The 26,007-nt window shown below is 35.9% G+C and overlaps 1 protein-coding gene across 2 annotated transcripts in view; it reads right to left on the bottom strand.

Moving 5' to 3' along the window:
- The window catches only part of LOC144448830 (mediator of RNA polymerase II transcription subunit 13-like), an 83,608-nt gene that overhangs the window by 19,553 nt on the left and 38,048 nt on the right, over positions 1–26,007 (bottom strand). For both annotated transcript variants that reach the window (XM_078139136.1, XM_078139137.1), the window contains exons 5-12: positions 7,629–7,774; positions 5,296–5,502; positions 4,582–4,743; positions 3,794–4,013; positions 2,636–2,953; positions 1,404–2,189; positions 730–895; positions 80–193 (exon numbers count right to left, since the gene is read on the bottom strand). In XM_078139136.1, the coding sequence (XP_077995262.1) occupies positions 80–193; positions 730–895; positions 1,404–2,189; positions 2,636–2,953; positions 3,794–4,013; positions 4,582–4,743; positions 5,296–5,502; positions 7,629–7,774 (2,119 nt within the window). The remainder of the gene's footprint in view (positions 1–79; positions 194–729; positions 896–1,403; positions 2,190–2,635; positions 2,954–3,793; positions 4,014–4,581; positions 4,744–5,295; positions 5,503–7,628; positions 7,775–26,007) is intronic.

Below are 26,007 nucleotides of genomic sequence, written 5' to 3'. Positions count from 1 at the left end.
ACTTTGTTTACCTAAGACAAAGTGCAAGGAAGTATATATATATTGTACATAGTGACGGTGTTTAACAATAGAAATATACCTCTTGTTTCTTCTTATCTTGCTGTTTACGAATACTGTTCCGACGCTGTAGTATTCCTCTACCTTTCTTACCATCTTTACCTCTATTCCTAGGAAACAGTGGTCCAGACTGTGTCTGAAAATACCAAGACGGGGTCAAGTCAGAATATTTTGTGATCTAAAACCAAATACATGGACTCAGCAATTGATACTAAGGACTGAAACAAGTCTGACAAAAATCTCTTCGAAAAATCTGTTTTCACACAAATACATGCTGTCCATGACAAGCTTTGAAACCATTTCACGTGTCTCACCAAAAACGTATGACAACAGTATATTGTTGTACACTCCCCTGATTATGTTGATGAGACGACAATGAAAATTTGGGACTTGCTTTCACAAAGTTTGTGAATCTATGAAAAGAAATTTTCATTCATACTTTGGAATATTTTATACAGCAATGTACCACTACCCCATTTGTCACTGGACAGCTATTCGAATAGATTCTATAATATCTGCCATGACTAAAATACTTTGAACAGAATTGAATTTATGCAGAATGATCCATTGTTGTCATTGTCGATATGAGTGGGATAGCAAGTTGTTACATAAGCGAATCAAGAACGGATTTTCCGGTCTATATCACATTAGAATTCCACTTATTATACTTACGGAAGGATCTTCCATGAATTCGTAGGGATCCACTGGTTCTGGGGAGGGAGGTTGTGGAACTTTAGGCTCAAGAGACAGTGGCATTATTAGACTTTTAGAAAACACAGACTCTTCAATTTCTACTTTATATTCACATTTCAATTTCTTCACAGGCTGTTGATAAAATCTGAAAGAGAAACAGAATTTATATTACACTATTTGTGAGTTGGGAATGAGGCAAGGCGAGGCGAGGCGAGGAAAAACACAATCAGGGTGGGATAACAGTGTGATATCTAAATTCAGCTCTATGGATCTGTCCTATCAATTTGATGTGCCTTGGGATGTAAAACTGGAATTAATCCCAAAGTTTTAGTTAAGCTGCCAAAAGTTTGCACAACGTATATTTTACTAATCCAATAATCATCATTTATACAGCACCAAAAGTGATCAAGTGTTAAAGCAGGAGGAAAACTGAGTAACCATGGAAACCTATTTTATCTATCACTCCTTGCAGGCACTTAAGAGTTTCCAATCCAGACTGTAAGAGGCACACAAACTAACCACTCATCCACTGACATCCTAGCACAGTGATCCTTTATCACTTTCTTAAGATTCCATGCAGGTATACAAGCTCCAAATCAAAAACAATCTTTTGGCCTAGAAGATGTTACTACAAAAAATTCTCCCCAACTTACTCAGTTTCTTCATTTAAACTATACAATGTTTCTAGATTTCCACTCAGCAGGTGATCATCTTCAAATTTATTGGCTGGTAGTGCCGGTCTTTTAAAATTCACTTCTTCTGATTGTGGCAGTTTATAACATTGCCAGAGTAGTTCTTCCTGTTTACTATTCTCCTCATCCGCATCTCTATCATTGAGAATGTGCTCCAAAGTCCTTCCTGTAATGTTACCCTCATTGAGATTAGAATCCAGACTTTCTCCGGATGCCCCAAGTTGTGAATCGGTCCTTGTAAACCCTGTACTGGTCACAGAATTAGTCACCTCGGACTCTGACCCTGGCCTCGGAGGAGGGTACGGACTCAAGGTCGGCATTGTTCTTTCAGCATTGCTGTTAGTGTTAGGTGGGGGATACAGCGGGGATGGAACGGCAGAATGTGGCGAGTCGGTCTGTCCAGTCTCCAGACTTGATGCCTGTTTGACTTGCTGGTTTTGCAGAGGTATTTTCTTCTTTGCATTGGGGTCCTGATGTGCTGAGGTAATCAACTGGGGCTGACTGATACCAAGCCTCTGATTGGTGGCATCATGATCCATTGACATGAGGTCATCGTTCAAAGACGAGCGATGATGGAATGATGTAAGCGGGCGTGAATTACGCAGTGACTGTTTATCCTGTTTGGAGTCCTGTTTATGTTTACTGCTGCTACCAAGTCCACTGCCACTACTGCCAGCACCGTGTGAGGATCCAGAGATAGGCTTTCCAAAGGGGAATCCCGGCCTGCTTTTCTGTTGTGCTTTTTGCCTGAAATCAACAATAGGATACAATTAATCAATGCTGCTGTACACTTAGTCTGTAAGATGTGACATTCAAGCCACACTTTCAGCTATCACTCACCTGGTAGAGCTGAACAACATGACATATCTTACAGTAGTCTACTGCACTTTCCTATACATCAATTTTTTTTACCATCTGTGATCTCACGACATTGATCTTCTTACATCACTCTTTCTATTCACTCTAAAAGAACTTTTTACTCTTAACATATGTTAGTTAACTGATACATCTTCAACAAAGTATTGCTTGAAGCCATGAATTATCTCCTTTTCGTGTCAGTTTTAAAATTAAATATAATCACATTGTATAGTTAAAGACATGACACTGGGTAATTTAATCTGAAAGTATCAAGTTATTAAAATTACACCATATATCTAGTTTGGGGTATAATGCAAAAAACTGTCAAAACTTACCTTGAGCATGTACAACTAGCCTTATTTGTTGGATCGGTGATATCCCAGAATCCACCGGTGACAGCCATATTTGGCATTGTGTTTGCAATACTGGTAGTGGTGGTGGTAGTAGTAGTGGTGGTTGTAGATGAGGCAGACGTAGCTGATGGACCACCACCACTACCACCACTACTACTACTACTACTGGTGGTGGTGGTGGTGGAGGCGGCGGTGCTGGTAGTGGTACCTTCCTCATTGCTAGATGAAGCTGGTTGCTGGGGTGGTGGAAGTGGGGGAGGTGGTGGGGGAGGTGCAGGGCTTGGCTCACTCAACTGTGGTCTGAAAGTGGAAATGGTAAGAGTGTTACAAATTATTAGTGAGTAGTAAAACAGGACAACACCTCAGCAAGCTTTTTGGAAGAGTTCTGATTTGAATTCCCCCGCAACTTTTTTAAAGGTCCACTTCAGATTAGGATTAAAATCTGGGTTTGACCGAGATATAGAACAAGTTGATCCAGAACAAAAGAATGATCCCATGTAATCCTTTTCAAGATAACGTTTATGCAATGACCAGGGACTGATACATAACATTGAACAACACAGAGAAACCGTTACTACTTACAAACTTGGCAAATACTTCATTCCTAAAATCTTATGCCGAGTTGTTCAATACATTTCAAACTTTATATATATTGCATGACAACACAAACAGCTAGAAATGCTGTGATACAATTACAGAATATATCTACTTATTACGATATGTTTATCAACAATTTCTGAAGTACATACAGAGGGTTACAGTACAAATACAAAACAGCGTCCAAACTAACACTGCACTGAAAATGACCACAGTATGTTTTACACTTTGCTAATTTGAATAGTCACTGACAGGTAATGTTACCCATTCTACTGACCTACTGATACATAAACAAACATTAGATATGTTTTGTTAAACTCACAGTATTCATCAAATGTTAGCAAACATTTGCGACAATTTCTATCACTGGGCATGTTCTCTCATCCTGAAGGTTTGCATCAATAAACAACATGGTGTAAATGAAACACAAATATATATCAGCATTACATATTACAGCTACCAGTTAATAATCCAACTCTCAACTTGAAATTGACCTGACGTCACAACTTGAAATTGACCGGAAGTTTTGCACTATGGACTTACTTGTTGACAAAGGCATTTGTAACGGAATCCTGCCAGGCTGTTTCTACCACCCGTTGGGCTATCTTTGGTGAGATTTCCAACAACTGCTGAGCACTTATACCTATCATACTATAATCCATGGATGCTGAATTCTGGAACGAGTTGGTCGGCATAACTGTGATTTTTGTTTCCCCTGGCAACGCTTGGTCACAAGGTGATGTAGGGGGAGTCAGAGGCATTACTAACGGATGCAAAAAAATGAATGTTATATTAAAATGAGTGAAATGATGAGACATTTTCTTTTCTTTTTTAAAAAAGATTACTTACAACAAAAATGAAATTTCTTTTTTCTCAATCCATAAGATTTGTTTTGTTCATTTGTCAGAGATATGCCTCATGTCTTCCCGGACATTTCAAGCAAAATGTTTCAGGTAGCTGACATTTCTTCATGCCATTTTTAATACACTAGTTCTAGTCACAATTCAATAAAGTTAGCATTGTCTGTTCTATATCTGATAAGCTGGTTCCAATGACTACAAAGTATGCTGTTGATTTGAGAAATATCCCATGTTTTTTTCTTATATATATATGCTGAGACTTGAATTCTATCAAATGTAGCCCCATACAAAATGGTTGCAAACAAAACACCTAATTCTCATTTTCAAAACATTAGAAAGTTTCACATTATTGACAATTCATACACGAAGTAAAGTTAAGCTTTACACTTGTGTCTCAAAAGACAAGTTGGTTTCACTTTTAGATGCAAAGAAGCCATACAGGATTGCTTTGACACAGACAAGACACCTTACCTGATGGCATATTAGCAGGTTTAGCCATCTGTGGTTGACCAGCTTGTAATGCACCAGCCTGTGTCATATTACCCTGTGGAGGTGGGGGTGGAGGGGGAGTATGCACTTCTTCCGGGTGGACTACAAGAATAAAAGATGCAGGATAGCACATCCTGACCCCTCCTGTCAAATAGAACATTCAGGATTTAGAAATCAGATGTATACAGATGTATGAGTCATGCCACCAGTTTTCATTAGTTGAACATGTGTGGACATTTCTCAGTTTTGCTGCCTTGTTTAAATCAATATTAAATCTGCTCTGACATGTATAAGAGCCACGTCTTACAAATGACTAAATTAATGAAGATGCAGTCAGCGACATTTGCATCAAAATCAGATTCGTTTTCAGTGGTTGCAATTTGTGACAGACCTGCATCAGCAAGTGGAATAAATCTGTAGCAATGTTGCCTATGCAATCAACTATATTCAAAGTAGTTTTTGAGTATACTTAGAAAATAAACACAAGAGACTGGCTGACTTACTGACAAGTACACAAGATGAATGACACATTTTGTTTGTTTCATAAACACTTTCAAAATACACAAAAGGATTTACATACATTTTGAAATAACATAAGTACAGGGTTTTTTTGACATAAAATTGTTAATTTTTCTGACAATACTTCAACGGGATTGCGACATAAATTTGTCCGAGCAAAATTCTGCAACCACTCACCTACTAATACTTCTACTGCAGGAGGTAAGAGTTGTTGTTCAGGAGTATCGGAACTCTCGTTACTATCGTCGTTATCGTTGTTGTCAGACGTGACATCAATGGGAAAGAACTGCCTCCACTCGTGGAGAACCTTCTCAGCATTCTGATCACCCTGTTTAAATGTCTGTCCAGTCAGGACTCCACTCAATCCATATGGACTCAACACCACTGTAAGAACACATAACAATACTTGATTTATTTATAGGCAAGTATTTCACCAATGCATTGAAAGTATCTAACCCTTATATTTAATACAATAATCTTTATTTGTCCAAATAAATTCCGAAATTTGTTGAATGTTCGCCACAAGAGCATCACCCTAGTGTTGAAGAAGCAGGAGGAAACCGGAGTACTCAGGGAAAACCTGCATTGTTCGGCAGGGTCAAACTGAGCATTTCTTACAAAACAGTGAAACAAACATGTAAATCACCATCATACCCTATGCATTTAGTATTGTGGAGGAAGGGGGTCAGAAGTCAAAGGTCAGGGGTCAAAGTGAATACAAGAAGCATTACACTCAAGTTAATTTCATTTATTGTCAATCTGGCTTAAGGCCACCTCTTTAAAATCAACAATAAGTGCATACAGTGAGCAGATGCTTAGTAAATATATCTCTGCGACAGAAATGGAAAGTTATGTATATTGATTGCCTACACAACATAAAATGCCACAACCGTCTCTCCTAAAAATAGCTACAAACCTAAATTGTCAGATGATTAAATTTTCAAGTAAGACAATTTACAAGGAACACATTTCTGAATATGTCAGCTATAAAAACGTAGTTGCAGCCGCATACACTGCTGTAACACAAAACTGGGGGATAATTTATCCAATTCGTGACTTACAGACGATTCTAGTTTAGGACTGGATAATTTTAATTTGTCAAAAGGGAAAGACAACATGGAGAGATGAGTCACAGTGGATGATTAGGGCTTTGAAGGTGGACAGCCATCAAAATGGATGAATTGTCATAGCACGTCTATTGGGAATTGACAATATCTCAACTGCTGATAGAAAATGACATCTTTAGTAGAACACTGGATATATACCAATTGATGACTATCACAAAAATAAAAGCATTTTTTTTTCTATTATAAATAACCCTCATTAATTATTTGTAATTCCTGCATGTATATGAACATAGTCAGCAGTGTTGTCATTAGATGACATTGCTCTTGTTGAGGGTCAAAATTATAAATTCTGGGCTATGAGATAGGGTAACACACAAAATATTGGTGCATCATTCGAAACTGTTGCGCATCACTGATACATCTAATAGGTTTGAGAGGGCACACTAATGGACAAGTCAATAAAATGAAGATTTCAATATCTCAGAATACTTGGTCGTCTACTCACTGGGTCTGTGACTCTACTACACTAGTACGCTATCCAGGGATACGAATAAATACAACCGAGTCACTGATCTACTACGTAGATGGGCTACAGAAAACTGGTAACGGAAATAAATCTATGTATCGTTTTGCAAGTGAAATGCAGTAAACTGTGCCACGAACTCAACCAGACTTTATCTACTTAGCACCCCTTCCCAAAGAACCAAAATCATGATATTATCCAACTATAATTTACTATAATAGTGAGATTCGCATGGAAAGCATCAGTGATGGATATCAGCAATGGCTGACAACACTGCTACTGTACCTATACCAATCCCCTATTAGTTAGCACCTACAATAGTATAAGTAGGCATGTATACTGCCCCCACAGGTTGATTTATGGCCAGATTATCATTGTTCAGTTAGAACAGGTGGGTGAAAACCCACAAAACAGTATAGTCTCTCAAGCCAGTAAACAACTCACATAATGACATTGGTACAGCCATATATACTATGCCCTCTAGGCTAATTCAGAAGCCATAACTTCCCTAACTTGGTTTTTTGTTTGCTATTATGTCAACGCAAGTGTCTGAAGTCATAGCCCTGGAAGTTTATCTTTTTGATGCAATTACTAAAGTGCTGTATTAGAATCACATCCGGGAGGATGAAATATGATAAATTATGGAATTTTTCATACATATAATAAAGATTACTTTGGAATGAAATACTGTTGAAATTTAATACTGGAGGAACTCTGATCCTGGACATACCTAACAAACACAACTCACAAAACAGTGACATAAAAGTTATCATTGCTAATGGATAGTTGAAACAACATCCTGTGAATAGAGGTTCTGATTTCACATCAGGCAATGACATCATGACCTGTACCGTAGCTATGACGATAGTTCCATTGGACCTGTGATGTAACTATGACGATAGTTCCATTAGAGGGCTTACCTTGGAAACCTGTAGCTGAGCCTTGAGCGGCTGACAGATGTTCTACTGCCAATCTTCTAAGTGGATGATGCTGTTGTATCTCAACACTTGTACACACTGTACTCTCACCGTGTAAGAAGAAAGAGAACGAAAAGGACACATGTTCACTGCAAAAAAAAAATGGAGAGAAAGAAAATGTCAAGTTCGTAGAAATCCAGACTTCCAAGGTGAATAAATAAAAGCTGTCAAAAATCCATTATTTAGTTTTCATTGATTTAAATCACACTGAGTTTGTCATTGATTCAATAGACTACATGATTTCACTTTTCAATGATTCATTGATTCATTTTTAAATCAATGACTTCCTTTATCAGGCTTTGATTCACTCTGACATCAATGTATTCATGGCAGTATCACCAATCTACATCAATACCAACCTAATCAATAGTGCCATTACTCCACAGAAATATTTTAGTATTTCTCTCAGTTTCTTTGTCGTCTTGTCACTCAGTAACCATCTTAAAGTGTACAAATATAGTACACTCCAAGAATCCCTTTCTGATTGCTAGGCAAGAGTCAGCCAGATAACACCAAACTGGTGCTGGCATTTAACCCTTCCAAAAGCAAGCAAGGTTAGGTGTTAGTGTTAGCTGTGTTACCCACTGGGCTAGCCGAATGCTAGCTCGATGTTACTCCTGTCTGAAAACACATCTTGCTCTATACAGTGAGCTAGCACATGCTGGTTAGGTTAGTGCCAGTTATTCTGATCATAGACAAGATAATCATACTTCAAGATGACATGGCCATCTTTACATAGCACTTCTCTGTGCAATTCTGAACATATACCAAGTTACAATATTACAGTAGGGTTAGGGGTTCCTGCGGCAGCCCAAATGACAACAAAACTACTGTCTTTGAATATCTCCAAAAGAACAAGAGAGAGTACACGAGGTTGTCATGCTGGACTTTGAAGAAGAAATCTTGCAGTATGACAAGATATCCCAGACTACCTATAGCCATGTGATTGATGTGTTCATGATTAACGACAACAGTGACAGCTACCTGATCTCAAAAGTCATCCTTGTCTCCAAAGTGAGAAACAGCTGAAAAATCCAAGTGTGTCAACCAGTTTGTCACAATCAATAATCTAAACTATAGTTTATTACCCTCGCTATATTACCTCAATATATGGTGATTTACAACACATACTGAAGTACTCTCCTAGGTCATAATCAATTGTAAATGTTTCATCGCACAGTTGGAAAAACATCTACTAGTATGTTGTGCAATCATGCACTGTGAGTTTAAGATCTTCTGATATTTCATTGACCTTATTCTACAAAAGATAGGAAATATTTTAGTCTATTTTCCAGGAGATAAATAAAATGCCCCTTGTTGTTGCCGTATGTGAATCCTTTCCCAGTACGCCTGTTTTCATGTTTAATATCCGTATACAATTTCCTTAATTTCATTCCATTTTTCCTTCAAAAAACTCATAATGGTTGTGGATCCCCGGAGGGTAAGCCTTGTGCATTTATCTGTTCATATGATGCTAGATGTCATAAGACTACAACGAAATCATCCTGCTAATAGCAGTCATATTTACGATATAATCAGGCTGAAATGCTGACGAGTGATCACTCATGACATGCTGGATTTAACCTTTGACCTTTACAGTGGAAACAATAGTTGCTTGTGTTTATTGCATCAAACTGGTTCTGAAGAAAACCTTTTAAGAAAAAGGAAATTTAACAATTTGTGTATTGATTTTAGTAAACAATACCATAGTGTCTTAGATAACTTCGAAAAAATAACACAGATGACAGGAATACATTAGCCTATATAGACTTGGTGTTACTATCTCAAAAAACTCTCTAAATCAGCTTCTTGATCATAACATCACACAGGTCATGAAAAATCTATAACGTTTGTTTCTACAACTTCTACAACACTATCAGTGTGCCCTCTAATGATAGCTAAATGTTGTTGTGAGTTAAAATGATAAAAACAGGGATTTCTTGTGAGTCACCACATTGTAAAAGATAGGGGAAAACCCAATTTTGGTGCGTCACTAGAAATTGTGTGCATCAGTGGCACGTTACATTGGATTGGAAGGCACATGGAACACTCTCCAAAAGACATTTGAAACAACTAAATTATTGGGTTCCAAGTTGTGTACTTTTACAACGATATTTGATAACACACACACTGTGAAAGTTGAATGAATATTGTGTTATTCATTTTGTTCAAATCCCTTTGTAGCACAACGGCATTTGTCACGATGCAAATCATGTACGCTGTGGCCATTATTCACATCATATGTCAAATGTCAGTCTAAGAATGAAAAAATTAGTCAGAAAGCGGTGAAGGACCTCCTGAACGGTGCCAGAATATATGAAACCCACCGTGTTATCCACCACCAAGGTCGTTGACTTGACCTCAAAAACCACCAACACATTCTATGTACATAAGTGTCCTCCATCACACACAGACAGACGCACACAACATTCTTACCAACAAGGTTTTTGTAACACTATCATACACACCAGAAGGCATGTAAACGAATCTTAGCACATAAACAGAAAGACTTCAAGGTAAAAACCATATGTAAAAGTACATTAGACGTGTACATTTGTCAAATAAACTATGTCGCATTCCAAACTACATGTAGGCCTTGTGCAAACTGTCAATATGCTTTTTTGATCAATGTTTGATTTCAATTCTAGAATTTATCTTTCTCGTGAGCAAGAATTAGATATTACACTGATAAAGAGTGTATGCTGAAAACATTTCTTTTACTTCAGGGAATGTTTGTACTACTCATTACTTCCAATATTTTCTCATACATCAAAGTTTCCCTATATACATATAAAATTTGTGTCTTTTTAATGATACAGATGTTTATCACAGTTAGACAAAATTTATCTACCTTCATATTTTTTTTTTATCATAAATTGAATAAATGGAAATAGAAATGAAATAAGGGTGCTCTGACTATAATTTTGGGTAGTCAATAAACCACAGATTACATTCCCAGATGTTCTGTCCTGAGGTTATGCAGACCAGTTGCCAACTATAAACCAGTTACGTTATACCATGCAAGAGCCATTTAGAACAAAAAATATGGAATATATACTCTGGTCGTTATATGTCACGACAACACACGTCTACATCACATGTGCTGCTGTGTTCGAAATATTAGTCGAAACGTTCAAAATTGTCATTATTTTCCATGATTTTTCTTTTATATTACTGGTGCTGGTGTAATGATGTTTTATTATATTCTCCCATATTTGTCTTCATTCAGTCAGAAAATACTTGTGACCTAAGTAAGGGTTGCCACTATGAGTCTAGCGACTTGTAGTGACAAAGCCCCTTAGGTCATTCAGAACAACAATTGCCAAATATAAGCAAGCTACTTCACAGCGACTCTCTTAAAGTCACATGAAATCTTCACCGATTTCAATCGTCTCCTTATTTTCCAGACTAATAAAAATTCTACACCTCAGTAATCTAAAGCTAGTTAGTATTTCAGGGAGTACACGGCAATGCAGTTATCACCGGTAATAATTCTCAATAATTGGGAGTTCAACCCCCGCCAGGCATTGTACTCGGTTCACTATTGTATTATTGCAAATGACAGCAAAAGGGCAGAGATTTCTACATTTAGGGAATAGAATCTGTCCAGACAATCATTGCTGGGTGACAAGTCAACCTGCATTATAATAGTTACATTGACTTAGATGACAATAAACACGGTTGGTGAACATTCTAAAATCAGTATTTGATGAAGGAAGGCCTAAAATACCATGGGTTACTGAAAGCTGCCCGCGGGCTAACACAAATGAAATGTACAAGCTCGGTGCAGTCGATTACCTGAAAGCTTTCTTCTGACTATAGCCTCTCATTTTTATGACCAGAAATGCAATGTCGTAGCTAACCAGGGGGAAAATGAATCAATATCAGTAAGGATGGCAACATGACTATACAATAATGTCAATTTCATCAAGTATTCATTAGTCTGTACTGTCAGGCGGCATCTCTCTATAACCTGTCCGCCACACTCATTCTAATAGATATTCGAGAGACTCCCACAGAAAATGACAAAATAACCAGAAATCTGTCACAATGATACATAAATAATGATCTGATCAAAATTTGACACATTATTTCAGGGAAATACCACAGAAAGGACAACAAAATGTCAATTTAAAATGATATATAATCTAATAAATAATGAAATTTATGAAATTTATGACAATTTATGAGATCTTATCAAAAGGATACAATAACCACATTCAAATGACACATTAACTAATATCAGTATTATATACGAAATCATCATAATTTGACAAATAAAAATATTTTGGAAGTTATCATCAAAATGACAAAATAATACCTATCAATTTTAAATATTAGATAAGATAACAAATAATGAAAACGTTACAATTGATGAAATATTTTGGGGGAGATATCACAGGAAAGACAAAATAACAAAATATGTCAATTTCAAACGAAATTGTCTCAATTGACAAAATGCAAATGTACATTGCAGGGATCCCATAGAAAGGACAAAATAACCAGTTTACGTCAATTTCAAAATATTGGATAAGATACTAAATAACGAAATTGTCACAATTTGACAAAATATATCAAATTTGAGAGATCTTTTATTTAGGATAAAATGGAATTAGATTCTACTAAGGTTAAAAACATTTGAACTCTGACGAACTACATTCAACTTAAGAGATCATATCATGGCTATCAGTAATTTGAATTATTGATATATTTTTTTATTCTATATTTACCATTTTACATTATCAATCAGACTTTATTTTAAGGATTTATATCTGACAAACACTATTACAATGAAATGAATCAAACACTTATCCTAAGGATGGATTTCATACGTACACACGTAACATAGCACAAATCTCACAATAAAGGTTGGGAAACCACGGTAACAGAAATGGAGAAAGGGGTAAAAATGGCAGTGTTTCCCCCGTACAGCCTGTAGTAATCCGTTTGGGAACCCAGGTAAAATGGCATGGGAACGCTGGTCAATTTTACCTACTTAATAATGCCCTTAGCAAAAAACGCTGCAAATTTGCATAATTATCTAAAGGCTCACATATGGAAAATATTCCATGATAACAGTGCCTTTATTTCACAAAGTAAATACATCATGGTTTCTACATCTCTGACCTTCATCCCAAAATGTAATCTGTATGTACATTTGAGTTTGAAAAACTGCAAAAGCATGATTGTACTCTACAGATTTGACGGACTTTGTAATACGTGAATGAGAGCATGTCAACAATAAATTTTTATGTACATGTCTAGGGTAAGAATAAACTCATACATAAAATACTTTTATTTTCCTAATTCTGGACTTTTACTGCTGATAAATTTGAACGTTTTCTAACTATCATGAAATAATAAAAGACAGGAGGAGTAGACATTTGCTAAAATATCCCTCAACTAAACAATGAGAAATGACTAATTCTAGTGGTAAATAGTGTCACTTTGTTATCCGCTATTATCAATTCTATAGTTTTATCGATTTCATTGCACTCCTCCACACAAAGGATTAGATTTCAATATGAACAACATGTGTTCACATGTTGACCTGACCCCCTGGTGACCTCGTAGTTCTCATTAACATTTTCAATCTACCGCAAACATTTTCAACGGAATTCAAATCTTTACCTTCACAGAATTAATTTTGAGAGGAAAAATTCATACAATTACCAAGTTCCTAAATATGATAACCTTTGTATTATCATTTCCACTTGGAAATCCTGCCACCATGGCGATGTATCAAATTCCCCCACTGGCAATAAATATTACTGTGCTTCTTTCTGAAAGTTATACATCTTCCATCTGTTACCGGGGCAACCACTACATTAGTTCTGTTGCTTGGATACAAATATTCAATGTTTGTGACATCGCATCTGTCTAGCATCAATACCCACCCATAAATCCTAATTTCAACGATACCGCGCACCTTTCACATCGGAATCAATATTCGAAGCATTAAAATACATAGCTCAGTATAAGATACAACTCTTTATAATATTATATTACCTTGTCAGTGGATTTACAAATTTATGAGACTTCAGTGTAACCTTAAGACACTTAAGCTGTCTGCGAATTGAGTCTCCTCTCATCATACCTGTGACTCTGTTACACTAAGCCTTCCGACAATAACTGGGATCAAATTTCAAAAAATAAATCCCCCATCAATAATTGTGGTAATGTCTGCCACAAGATGAGAAAGGCACCACATCTACTGTACATCTTTAGTGTTATATAACTCATCATTACCAAACTATATCAAATATCAAATGGATACCTGATTTAAAAGATGACAACGTATAGAGACAATTAGCACTTATTTTTTCATTTTTTTTCTGTTATCACCTGTGAATTACCGATGTTGGTCTAATTGCATTGACAGGCCAATTTTGGACTAGCGCAGCTCTTTATGCGAATCATTAGGATGTCCATTTTTACCGTTTATGATGAAAGTGAATTTGTGTTCTGCATTATGAAATCAATTTATCTAGTTCTGAGTTACACTTCTCAAGATATGAATCTATTTGTCACCATAAATCATGTCACAGCGTAAGTACACCTATTCACACCTGATACACATTATATAAATTAATTCGGCTCATCGTTTTACATAGCACAGCCAACAGACTGAAGGGAGGGGGGGGGGGGTTCTTTTGATCAACCTTGTCTTTTTCATTAAGACTACTAACTGCTGTATAATTTTGTGTGTCCATTAATCAAACATATTGTCACTATTACTTGAATTGTAATTAAGTCAAGAAATAAGTATTAATGAGATAAAATTGATGTACACTATTGTAATGACCCATCGAATTATGAACCTAGTGCATAAAGTTTGACCCCACAGCTCTATATATTTATATATTTATCTCATTGGTAGGTATAATATGTACTTTGTCAAATTCTAAATTCTGGAAATTTAAGTTGTTTGTTTTGTAAACAAGATGACCTAGTTTTATTCACTGATAACGTGATGGAAAACAGAAATCGTAGCTTTTGATGTCTAATATCTTTGGGGTGTTAAAATTCTACAAATCTTTTGTGGCTACACATAAACGATTATAATCAGCTAAGGTTTAGTATTTCTCCATGGCATTGAAAATTGCAATCTACAGTAGTGAACTCAGTGTCGGTACAAGTACAAAGGGATATCAAATATATGCCTGTCATCACAAATTTTTACTTGCAGTTACTTAAAGCATTGAGTTTATCCGTGTCCACTCTTAGGCATAATGTACACAGCTGATACACAGCTATTTTTTTTAAATGAATCAAAATTTGGTGTTGCCCTATCTCTTACAATGTGGTAATGAGTATGCAAACTTCTCTAAGTCAAATGTCATATGCTGCCAACAGCAATTTCTTGTGATGTGCCAAAATTTGGTTTTCCTCTATACCTTACTATGTAATTTGTAATGTCTAGTATGTTGTCTAAACCAAATGTAATGCAGTATTGATGAGCGGCAATTTCTTGTTAGGCACCAAACTCAGATCTCTCCTGATCCCCTATCCTTGCTATGCAGTAATTAGAGAGCCCTCTACCGGGTATGTCAGTTTGATGCTCTACTAAAATACAGCAATTTCCTCATATATCAGTTTAAGTTTCACCCAGAGACTTGACATTTTCACGACCACAAGATGACATTTTGTCAACCCTAATAGCCAAGTCTTTGGGTTAGTATCCAGACTCCCTTTATCCCTATGTGGTAACTAGCAATAAAACTTATTTTTTGGCCTGCAATAAAATGTCGTCCTTTCTTTAAAGGCACACACAGCTGATAAGTATAAGAAAACTTATTTTTTTGGCCCACAACAAAAAAGTGGTCCTTTATTTGAGGGCACAGGTGATTATACAGTAAGTGCAGTACAGAGTTGAAGCCTACAATGTCCAATCCATCAACTCGGTTGTACAAACGTCAAGCGATTCCAACAATCATAGGGGTTCATCTTTCTGCCTCATTACGTCAACTGACAAATGATGTGGAACGACAAGATTGACGGGTACCACTGCTATACGCCACCTAGGTATACACAGTTACACAATGCCATCACCACTCAAATATCACTTCTGCTTTTTACAAGAGATAACTACTGACAAACTATGTGCTAACAAACAATTAATCACAATCTCTGATCTAACAATCCTTTTACCTCAAGTCCTAGCCTGATCTCATTATAAATGATAAAATATCAAATAACTTCAGCAGTGCACAAATAACAAAAATTAAATAACTTCAACAGTGCACAAATGATGAAAATTAAATAATTACATTTTCCATCATTTCTTAAAATAATTTGTCAACAAATTTTGGAAATATTCATGCACTTATTTCCCTTTTTACAAATATTAAACATGTTCTTGATGTCTTAAAACTATGTGAAATCAAGACAGAATTGTAATTTTTTTCCAATCGTATTAACGTACTCTCACAAGTATTAATACCTTGCAGATGTCTCCAGAACACTAGCAAGGATCAGAGGTAGGAAAAGGAAATAAATTATGTATGACAGGCATCAGATGATATCAAATATTCCTCGGATCAAAACCAATCATAATAGGATATCATATACCTTACACATCATTATCAAAGCCTACATTTTCTACCTGCAAAATTTTTTTTATCCCATGAAAATGCGTATGTTGTTGCTGAATTTTCCCTATGAAAATGCAAATGAAATTTAGAAATATATGGTTTAACTGAATTTTCCCTATGCAAATACAAATGGAATTTGTAATTCTATGTTTTAACTGAAATTTTTCCAATGAAAATGCAAATGGAATTTACAATTGTACGTTTTCTAAAATTTCCTCTTGAAAATGCATATAGAATTTACAATTTTGTTTTTACTGAAATTTTCAAACAAAAATGCAAATTTGACCGTGTTTTTACTATAAGTAAAAGATATGTATGTATGTATGTTGATGCCATAGGGACTGAATTATCACTGAAAAAATGTACAGATGTTAGTTTTAATTACAGGTAAAAATGCTAGGGTATCACAAAATTGTAATTTCTAAAATAAATGTTGATACATACTGACTTACCGCTTTGAGATTGTATGAACTAGCATGGGGGGGGGGGGGGGGGGGGGGGGTTGAAATTGGTGTTAAAGCGTAATGACAACGTAACCAAACAAGGTAAATAGCTTGTCAGTGGTATGTTTGTGTGTGAAACACATTAGTAAAACACAACGGATATTTCAGAAAAGTCTCAAAGGTGTCAAGTAAGTGAATACAGAGGACAAACATATGCCAAATATCAATGACAGCTATAGTTTGCAATACTGACGTACTAATGTTTCAGGTACTTCCTGAAGTTTGTCCTTTTGGCTGACAGGTAAGGAAATGGCATACTAATAGGATCAAATGTAATAACGCAGGCAATATAAATAATGCATCCGTGGAATGTAATATTGAATTAGAAGTATGGGGTATGATGACGCTTCTAGAGTTTGAACCTTTGACTTTATTGAACTGACTTGATTTACAAAAAGTCAAAGTACAGTACTACCAAACCAGAGTGACTACGGAGTTTCAATTAGATGAAAATTTCACTCAACATTTTTTGAAATCTATGCAAGTTTTATCAGATTTATCCCATTCTTATCCAGTTCACTCATTAGCAAAAACATCAAGATGAACAGAAAGGCAAACATCAATTCCTACAACCATCTTTGATTATTTTATGTCTTTATCACTTCTAGAATAAACATTTACATCCTTTTCAGAGGAGTTGCTATCACTCCAGAGAAGTAAAGATTCTAATTTATTCCAATTTGTTTCTGTGAAATAGACAAGTCATTGCCATAAGCAAAATGGAATGGTTTATGTAAATATCCAGGGTAGAACCAGATGACATCCATCTTATTGAACGGCACAATCAGAATGTGTGCACTAAACAGAATTTATCAGAGTGAAGTGGGACGTCTCACTTTGATTTGAAACCTACGGGAGGTCTATAGGGTCGAAATGTTAAGATGTATGATCTAAGATTGATGTCATCGGACTTAAATTGAAGCTGTGTGTAAGTTACACAAATTACATGAACTACCTCACTTATGAAATGATTTAGGAATGTACGGTTGCGTTCTTGGAGTTTGCGTGTGTGATAAGTTCGTTCTACTCTGTGATAAAATCATCAATATTACAAGACTTGAAACATTTGTTTTGCTATGAACTATATTACTTTAGCGACTTTGTACAAATTATTATATGATTTCCCTTATCTTTTATCACAGAAGGAACAGCTCAAGGCTTTATAATGAGCTGCTTGTACCACTCTCATACAATGACTTGGAGTGATTTGAGAGAGAACTAGTCAGCTTGATTACAGCACCCTATAGCAGGCACTACAGCTATAAGAGGTTACTTCTCATAGCCCTCAAAATCAGCAACAACTCGTAGCAGACTACTTACAGCTAAAATGATGTAGGCTTGGTGTTTTTTCACTCATGAATGCAACATCGGCATTTTATGCACACCCTCAAACAACTACTAATGCAAAAGAAACAATTACATAGGTGCCATGCACAGTGGGGATGTAGAATTTAAATGTCAATTCTAACAGTTAGAAATGCTTATTAGTGTTCAATGTGATATTAAGCAAAGGATCCTCTATGTTACTGTGTCTCTCTGTTATTGTTAGTCTAGAGTCGAAATACATCTATATTTGTGTCAAAAACGTAATGTCCCATCCATGAAACACCAAGCCTACATCATTTTAGCTATAACAACATAGCTTTCTGAAAATAAACAGAGTGGAAAGGCTATACAATATACACACATTTGTATTCAAGCTAGGGGTTTGGGTAAAGGTTATGTTAGGGATAGGAAAATGATTGGCGTCCCTAGCATGAACATGATTTGCCTTCTTGGCAGGAATATAGAATAATGAGCCAACTGTACAAAAGATACACATCAGTTTTTCTGGGTAGGAAATTTTAGTTTAGGATTAGTGTTGAGTTTAGGAGAAGAATTGCTAGCTTAAACCAGGCTCATATCATCTGCAATGGGGTGGACAGTTATTTGAGTATCCCATTTCAGGAAGTGTTTTTGATGGTGAACTGGCAGGTAGGTAAGATCTACCGATTTCTGCAGGTAATTTACCAGGAGTTCCCAGCAAAATTACACAGTACAAGGTACAGATATCTAAGGAGGTTTACCTCATTTTCTTCTCGAACTCTAAAGTCTTCAGGATTCACAAACCTTCACAGAAAAACAATGCAGGAGTCCCACTTCACCTAACCAATTAATGTTGTAGTGATAAAAAAGTGTGTAAAACATACACGTACCTACAAGAATGTGATTGGACACATCATTCCTAATCCAATCCAAAGCTGATCAAATTAAATTCATATCTGGCAAGTTGAATCTATCTACTTTCAGAATTAAGGAGATTGGACTGCGTCAGGAGGTCACCCACAACATATGAATACTAACAGCTTTATAGTTGCAATACTCATCAATCATTGAATCTGTACAATCATCTACCTGTTATGTACTTCCCGTCTGAAAAACAAGCCTTCAATTCTAGTGTGGTTGAAAAACATGTCTTCAATTCTAGTATGGTTGAAAAACAAGCCTTCAATTCTAGTATGGCTAAAAAACAAGCCTTCAATTCTAGTATGGCTGAAAAACAAGCCTTCAATTCTAGTATGGCTGAAAAACAAGCCTTCAATTCTAGTATGGCTAAAAAACAAGCCTTCAATTCTAGTATGGCTGAATAACATGTCTTCAATTGTAGTATGGCTGAAAAACAAGCCTTCAATTCTAGTATGGCTGAAAAACAAGCCTTCAATTCTAGTATGGCTGAAAAACAAGCCTTCAATTCTAGTATGGCTGAAAAACATGTTTTCAATTCTAGTATTGTATGGCTGCCGACAAACAATCAATCAGTCACTGCATGTACTGATGAGGACTATGTACATTGTATAAGTACTATCGTTAATGGTGGCAAGTAGGTAAAATCCACCAGCATTCCCTACCAGTGTTTTGTAAAGGGTGGTAAGTATAGGTAAAATCTACCTGTCTGTGAGTTCCCCAGTCATTTTACCGGGGTTTCCCCTACAAGTGTTGTCATTGAGGGTGTTGGTGGTATGTAGGTACAGTCTACCTGAGTTCCTCAGCTTTTTTCTACAAGGGTTCCCTCTTCCAGTATTTGTTATGGGCAGTAAGTAGGTAAAATCTAGTTGAGTTCTCCAGTCAATTTTACTGGGATTCCATGCAAAATTATTGTACACTGTAGGGGAGAGCACTGCCAGAGGTATCCTCCTCATCTATAGCCATTTTTCTATAGTACTATGAACATAATTGTTTTGCTTGCAGGATACATGTAGATATCACTGCATGAAAGCCGATATGGACTTTCAATCATTTCTGTGAGGTGATGCTGACATCACCTTTTAAGCCATTTATTGTTCTAATCACAGCATGGTATATGTCACTGTACAAAATCTCCTACACCCACACTAAGAAACTACAATAGTAATAACTTAGCAATACTGCATCACTTTATCAAATGATTCTATCAATTCGCAGTGACGTACTGTACTCTCTCTCTCTCTTTATCATCTAATTTCTCCCTTTCAACTGTGTTTGAAGAGAAGTCTAATGACTTGAAATGTAACAATTTATCATAAAACACGTAAAAGCACTGCCCAGACTTGAAATGACAAGACTTCTCTTGGTTCACCAGGTATTTAAATAACTGTCACCAATTATGCAAATGACTGGAGTTCAAAGGTTTCAGAGCGTGTACCTCATCAGTTCAATGACCTTGCCCACACAAAGGTGGCTACTTTTACACATTCAACGACCTTTGAAACCAACTGATGTGACAAATGTATTGTCTTTCTGGCAATCAAAGTTCGTCCAATTAGGCAGAGAGCAGAGAATGAAGATAAATACCAGGACTCCAACACTGTAGTTCCTAGGCCTGGTGCTGCCCTCCTACAACTAGCCACCTAATGTTGTTGTAATAATAAATATAATAGGGGCACGAAACCTACAAAACTGAAACAGTGCACTTAAACGCTCACATTAGGTGGTCATCTCCGTAGGATATTTTCACAGTAAGACTTGGGATTGATCACAACTTTGATAATCATAGGTTTCAGGGCAGAACAGGCCAACACGCCTGATTCCACCCCACCCCACCCCACCCCATAGTCACAAGGTGATAGCTAAGACCCAGTTTCAATCTTCAAAATGAAACTTATTATCCATGTGTCATTCTTTGTATAATACTATGGTGTTACTTGATTTGAGTGATAAAAAACGCCAATTTGGGTTATACCATGGCAGTTTGGCTGGAAATATGCTGAGTAATCAATCCATACTAGTAAGCATGCACTCTGTATTTTGAAGAAGAAAAAAAAAGACCATCAAAATATCGCGGATATCAATCTGGTTGTTGCACTGCCATTTTGCTGGAAATTCGCTGAGAAGTAATTTTCAGACTATTTGTGTTTTCATGCATTTTACAATAATATTATGAATTGAATACTGTACACCTAGATATTTTCACTACTACAAAATTTTGCAATTTTACAGTCTTCAACAAGATCTCAAAGACTAAATTTCCTATAATTACCAGACTGGTATATCGTGTTCATGTGCAAGAAGGCATTCTAGTCCCTACTGTACTTATTTTTGCGTTTTTGTTTTCCAGCGAAATTTACAAAAATAAGTCTTTCGTGAAAATTTCCAAGTTTACAGTATTCAGTGCTTGACGTGTTTTCAAATCTTTTTCCTACAATTTTATCAAATATAATTTGTAGAATCAAATAAGTATTTATAAAATAACATTTAAAAACTTTTATTTTCTGAAATAAATTCAGTAGAAACAATTGTATGGTGAAAGGAGTGACTTTGTTTCTTTGACTAAAATCCAGGAAAAATTCACTCAATTGAAAACTCCAAAGGGCATTTTTTTTTTTAATGAGTAAATGTTGCCCTGTCACCAGTTGTTAGGTATCAGTATACTGGTAACACAAGGATTAATGAAAATGTCTTACTTTACTGGTTTTATTCATTCAATATGATGCGATGAGAATAAGCAGCCAGACTTTCGGAAAAAATGGAAATGACACTGATAAAAAACCTGGGAATGAAAACATGATAAAGTAGATGGAAATTCAAGAATGCAGGGAAGCAGTATTGCTGCACTCCAATACTTTGATAAACCGATACTTGATGTAATCTATAACACTGTCGTTATTTGGAAGCAGAGATGACATTAAAGTTTATGGTGATATTTATATTGGTGAAAGATGTGACATTTCAGTAATTTGCCGCAAGCTCAACCGCTTTGTTATCATTTATACAAAATCCATTCCAAATTTGTAGAGACAGGGAAAGAGTTACCGTAGATAGTTACAAAGTAAGGCCAAAAAAAATTTTTATCTGGTTCTGGTCAGGGTAAACTTTCTAAAGTGGTGCGACGACGCAAATTTTTTTTTTTCCTAATTTTTTTTTTTTTTTTTTTTTTTTTGCTAATTAGTAAATACACATTTTTTTGACACTTTACATACTCTGTTCTATCACAATTCTCTCTTGAAAAACTTCCTTTTTCTTCGAAGCAGTTTAGGCTTTGTATTTAAGCAGTCTTGGCATGTAGGGTAGATTTCAGCTGCTTGTTCTCCTGATATCAGGAATAAATAAGGAACGGGAATGCAAAAATTATCGGGAGGGATGCAGGGCAGGGCGCGCGCGTGCTGACCAGAACCAGATATAATTTTTTTTGGCCTAACCATTTTATTAAGTATTTCAACATCTGTACTTCTTCCTATGTTTTTTTCAACTTTTGTATTTTCTTAGTTGGATTTTTCTCATACTCTCCAAAATATCTAGCTTCAAACCCAGTTGTATGGGAGTTTTTGGCTCCAACCATTCCCCTACCACACTTGGGATTTCACTAGCAGCCATTTGGCCAGAAAAAAGGTGCAAATTTTTATTGACTTCTTAATTTTTCCACAGATGTTAAATAAGACCACATGATTAGAACCAATGCGAAAGATTCTGCTATATGACATAAACATAATTACCGTATTCAATTAGGCGTTGAACACCGATGCAATAAATTGTAATGTTATGTTATTTTAATGTCATTCTAATGTTTAATGTTATAAATGGCCACTAGCAAAATATCAGTCGTCAGGGAAAGGCATGAGCCAAAAATCCGCACACCACTGCTTTCTAGGCGACAAAAAAAGCTTCGGTATGTCAATGTATTTGTGTTGGACAATACTTCATTTCAAGACACCCAATAGTCGTTTCCATGGCTCGTTTACAACGAGAGAGGTTGGCCACCGAGCTACGAATATTTTCATACAACTGTACTGAAAGATTTGATGATGACGCTACTGTTAAACCACTTATGAGTGATCAAAGGAATGTACACACCAACTACTAGACTAGTCTATGGCATAACCTGCATGAACATATACATCTCTCTAGATTACTGTGTAAACATCAGAAAACGTCACATATACCGATAGAAATATACTGCTGAAGTAGCTGGTAGCAACTTAGTAATACTGTATACATTGGGTAATTGACAAGGCATCCAAGCCATGTACATACAGTATATAACTTCATGTTATTTCAAACAACACATTTTATTGTCAGTAAACAGTCACAGCCCAATGTACAAAAGAGTATTTAAACGCTTGGTTAACGGTAAGTTGTGTGTAAAATAAACATTATTATATCACATTGCAAAATTACACATATCAGGCGCCGCGTATATAACTTCATTGAACTTGCGTCATCCATTTTTCTAATTCTTCACACGTTACTGTTAGTAGAAGAGAACAGAAACCTATTCTAATTACCGTAGGCATCACAATTAGTTTATCAAACGACAGATTACTTCTAAATTTGTTATTTCAATCGAACAGACCTTTCCTAGCAAAATGAGAATGTACCTGACACAGTAAAAACACACTATGGGCACTTCTGTAACAAATCTATCAATCCTTATCAAACAATATTATACAGGAGGCTAACAATGATGACTAAAACATCAAAAACAGAAAGGATATACTAAATTGATAGCGTTTCATGTTCATTTCATCGATTTGAACTCTATTAATTTTGAAAAGTATCAAAAAGTGATGACAAAGATGAAAGATACGGCAAGACTTGTGATAAATCTAATCGGCTGTTGACAGGTGGTGGCTTTTCCCCAATTCAACCTAAAGATAACAAATCACCTTGGGTATCAATACACTGTAAACATATAATTCACCGGATGAATGCATTTTGCATTATTTAATATCACGCTTGTTGTACACTGGATATTTTTTGTTATTTTAGAGTAACATCACACCACTTTCCTAACACATTTCATTCATAATGGTAAGAAATATATGAATATCAGTGAAATTTTTACCTTCATTTCATTTCTAATGCATTGAAACACACCCAGTTCAGTGTTTGTTAAGAGTAATATTAACTAATAAACAGGTAAAATCTATCTGAGTTTATACCTGGGGCTCCCTACCCAAATTACGGTATACAATAAATACAAGGAAACTGTCAGCTTTATCATATTTCCCCCTTTCGTTTACCGGGTTCCTTAACCTTCAACAGTCAATAAAAAATTCACAGTAATTACCATGTGAATGAGTGCATGAATATTTGTAGTCTAATAGTAATAACGAATTCATTGATGGGTACTTAAATGTTCAGAAGGGGGCAGTGGGAGCAAATAACGACTCAATAAAGATATGAACAAAACACAAATTCCTACCTATTCCATCAATCAAAATAGACTAAATCTCTAGCAATTAAGTTTATTGGACTGTTTACAATAAACGATGTGGCAATGGTTGACACAAACTCCTCAACTCGGCCCGGTTATTCTTTTCTCCCTTTGTCCTGTTGCAGCTTATCGTTACTTTTACATTCTCTCCTGCTTGACTTAATAGCCAAATAACATCTATTTCTTGGCAGAAAAGGTCAACTGATTCAATATTCAATTTGTATATTTGAGTTTGAAATGCCATAGTTGCATTGCCCATTAACTAAATTGAATGTTCAACCATGTGTGCTATGCACGACTTCCCCAGTCTGTACACTCAACATGCGTGCATGCAAGCTGCTATACTTTACAATAGTCCACTCTCTACTGACACAATTTAAATGATTTGTTCACTGACTGCGTTTTAATCTGTCTGATTAAAACGTCTTTTTCAATAAAGAACCTCCAGTTTTGGAAATCCTCTAATTGATCTTGTCTGTTTAAAAGTCGGACTTTTAATTCCCTTGTGTTTTACAGGTTTTTTTTTATACACTTTGTACCATTAGTAATACCGAAATTCCTACATGTCAATTCTCTTTATTTCAACATTAAATTCTAAGTGAGAGATCACATCATCATCCACTTATTTAGTTCATGTAGTATTTGAAAAATTGAAAATTTCATATATTTCAAAGCGAGTGTAACATTGAAAATGTCTTCGTTATTTCAAATTTCTCACACTTTATAACTGAAATTTAAATATGCAGACTGACTAGATTCATCATTTAAAGTTCAGGGATTCAATCCCAGGTTTTTGCAATAGTGTTATCTTATCAGTGGCATCAATAGGATTATTCTTTTATTCTGGGTCAGCTTTTTAACACCTCTGCCAGACAACTGCTTTTCACACATAAATTTAATTCAAATCTGAACCAGGCCTCTAGTGTAACTGAGGTGATATCATAACCTTGTCTCGTTCATCACCAGAATTAACAAATGTTTCTGATGGGTTGGGCTAGCGTTCACCCTATAAAGAACACCATCCATCCTTCATGTTAGGTTGAAACGTTGGGAATAAAAACACTTTACAGCCATGGATTAAACAACATTCCATCAAACTAACAACTATTCCTGTCCCTAATAACTTGTACGGTATGTAGTTTGGAAAATAATAATGTACTTTACGCACGACACGAGTGATTGTACCATTTCCTTGATGAAGTGAAAGTTGAGGAAATGCTGGCCACACGACTCAACTTAGTCATCATTACCATGTCAACCACCAGCTGACCTGTCTGGTTTTCTTGACATGAACACAGTGATTGCCCTCAACGAACTCCTGACTCCATGGCACTGGTGACAGATCCATGATATGTTTACCTCTTTTCTGTGTATGTCCACTGTATAGACACTTTTATCACGGTCTATAATATATGATACATCATTACAAAAAAACCTACACATGTACTAAGTGCATATTGATATAACATTACTTGTACAAATTTATAGCTTGAATAACAGGTAAGTAGTTTTTCTTCTGTTTAACATACCAATTTGAACCACTACTAGAAATATCC

Source organism: Glandiceps talaboti, chromosome 18 (genome assembly GCF_964340395.1).
Source record: "Glandiceps talaboti chromosome 18, keGlaTala1.1, whole genome shotgun sequence".
Lineage (NCBI taxonomy): Eukaryota > Metazoa > Hemichordata > Enteropneusta > Spengelidae > Glandiceps > Glandiceps talaboti.
Note: the sequence above shows the minus strand (reverse complement) of the source record. Positions and strands in the feature narration are given on the sequence as shown.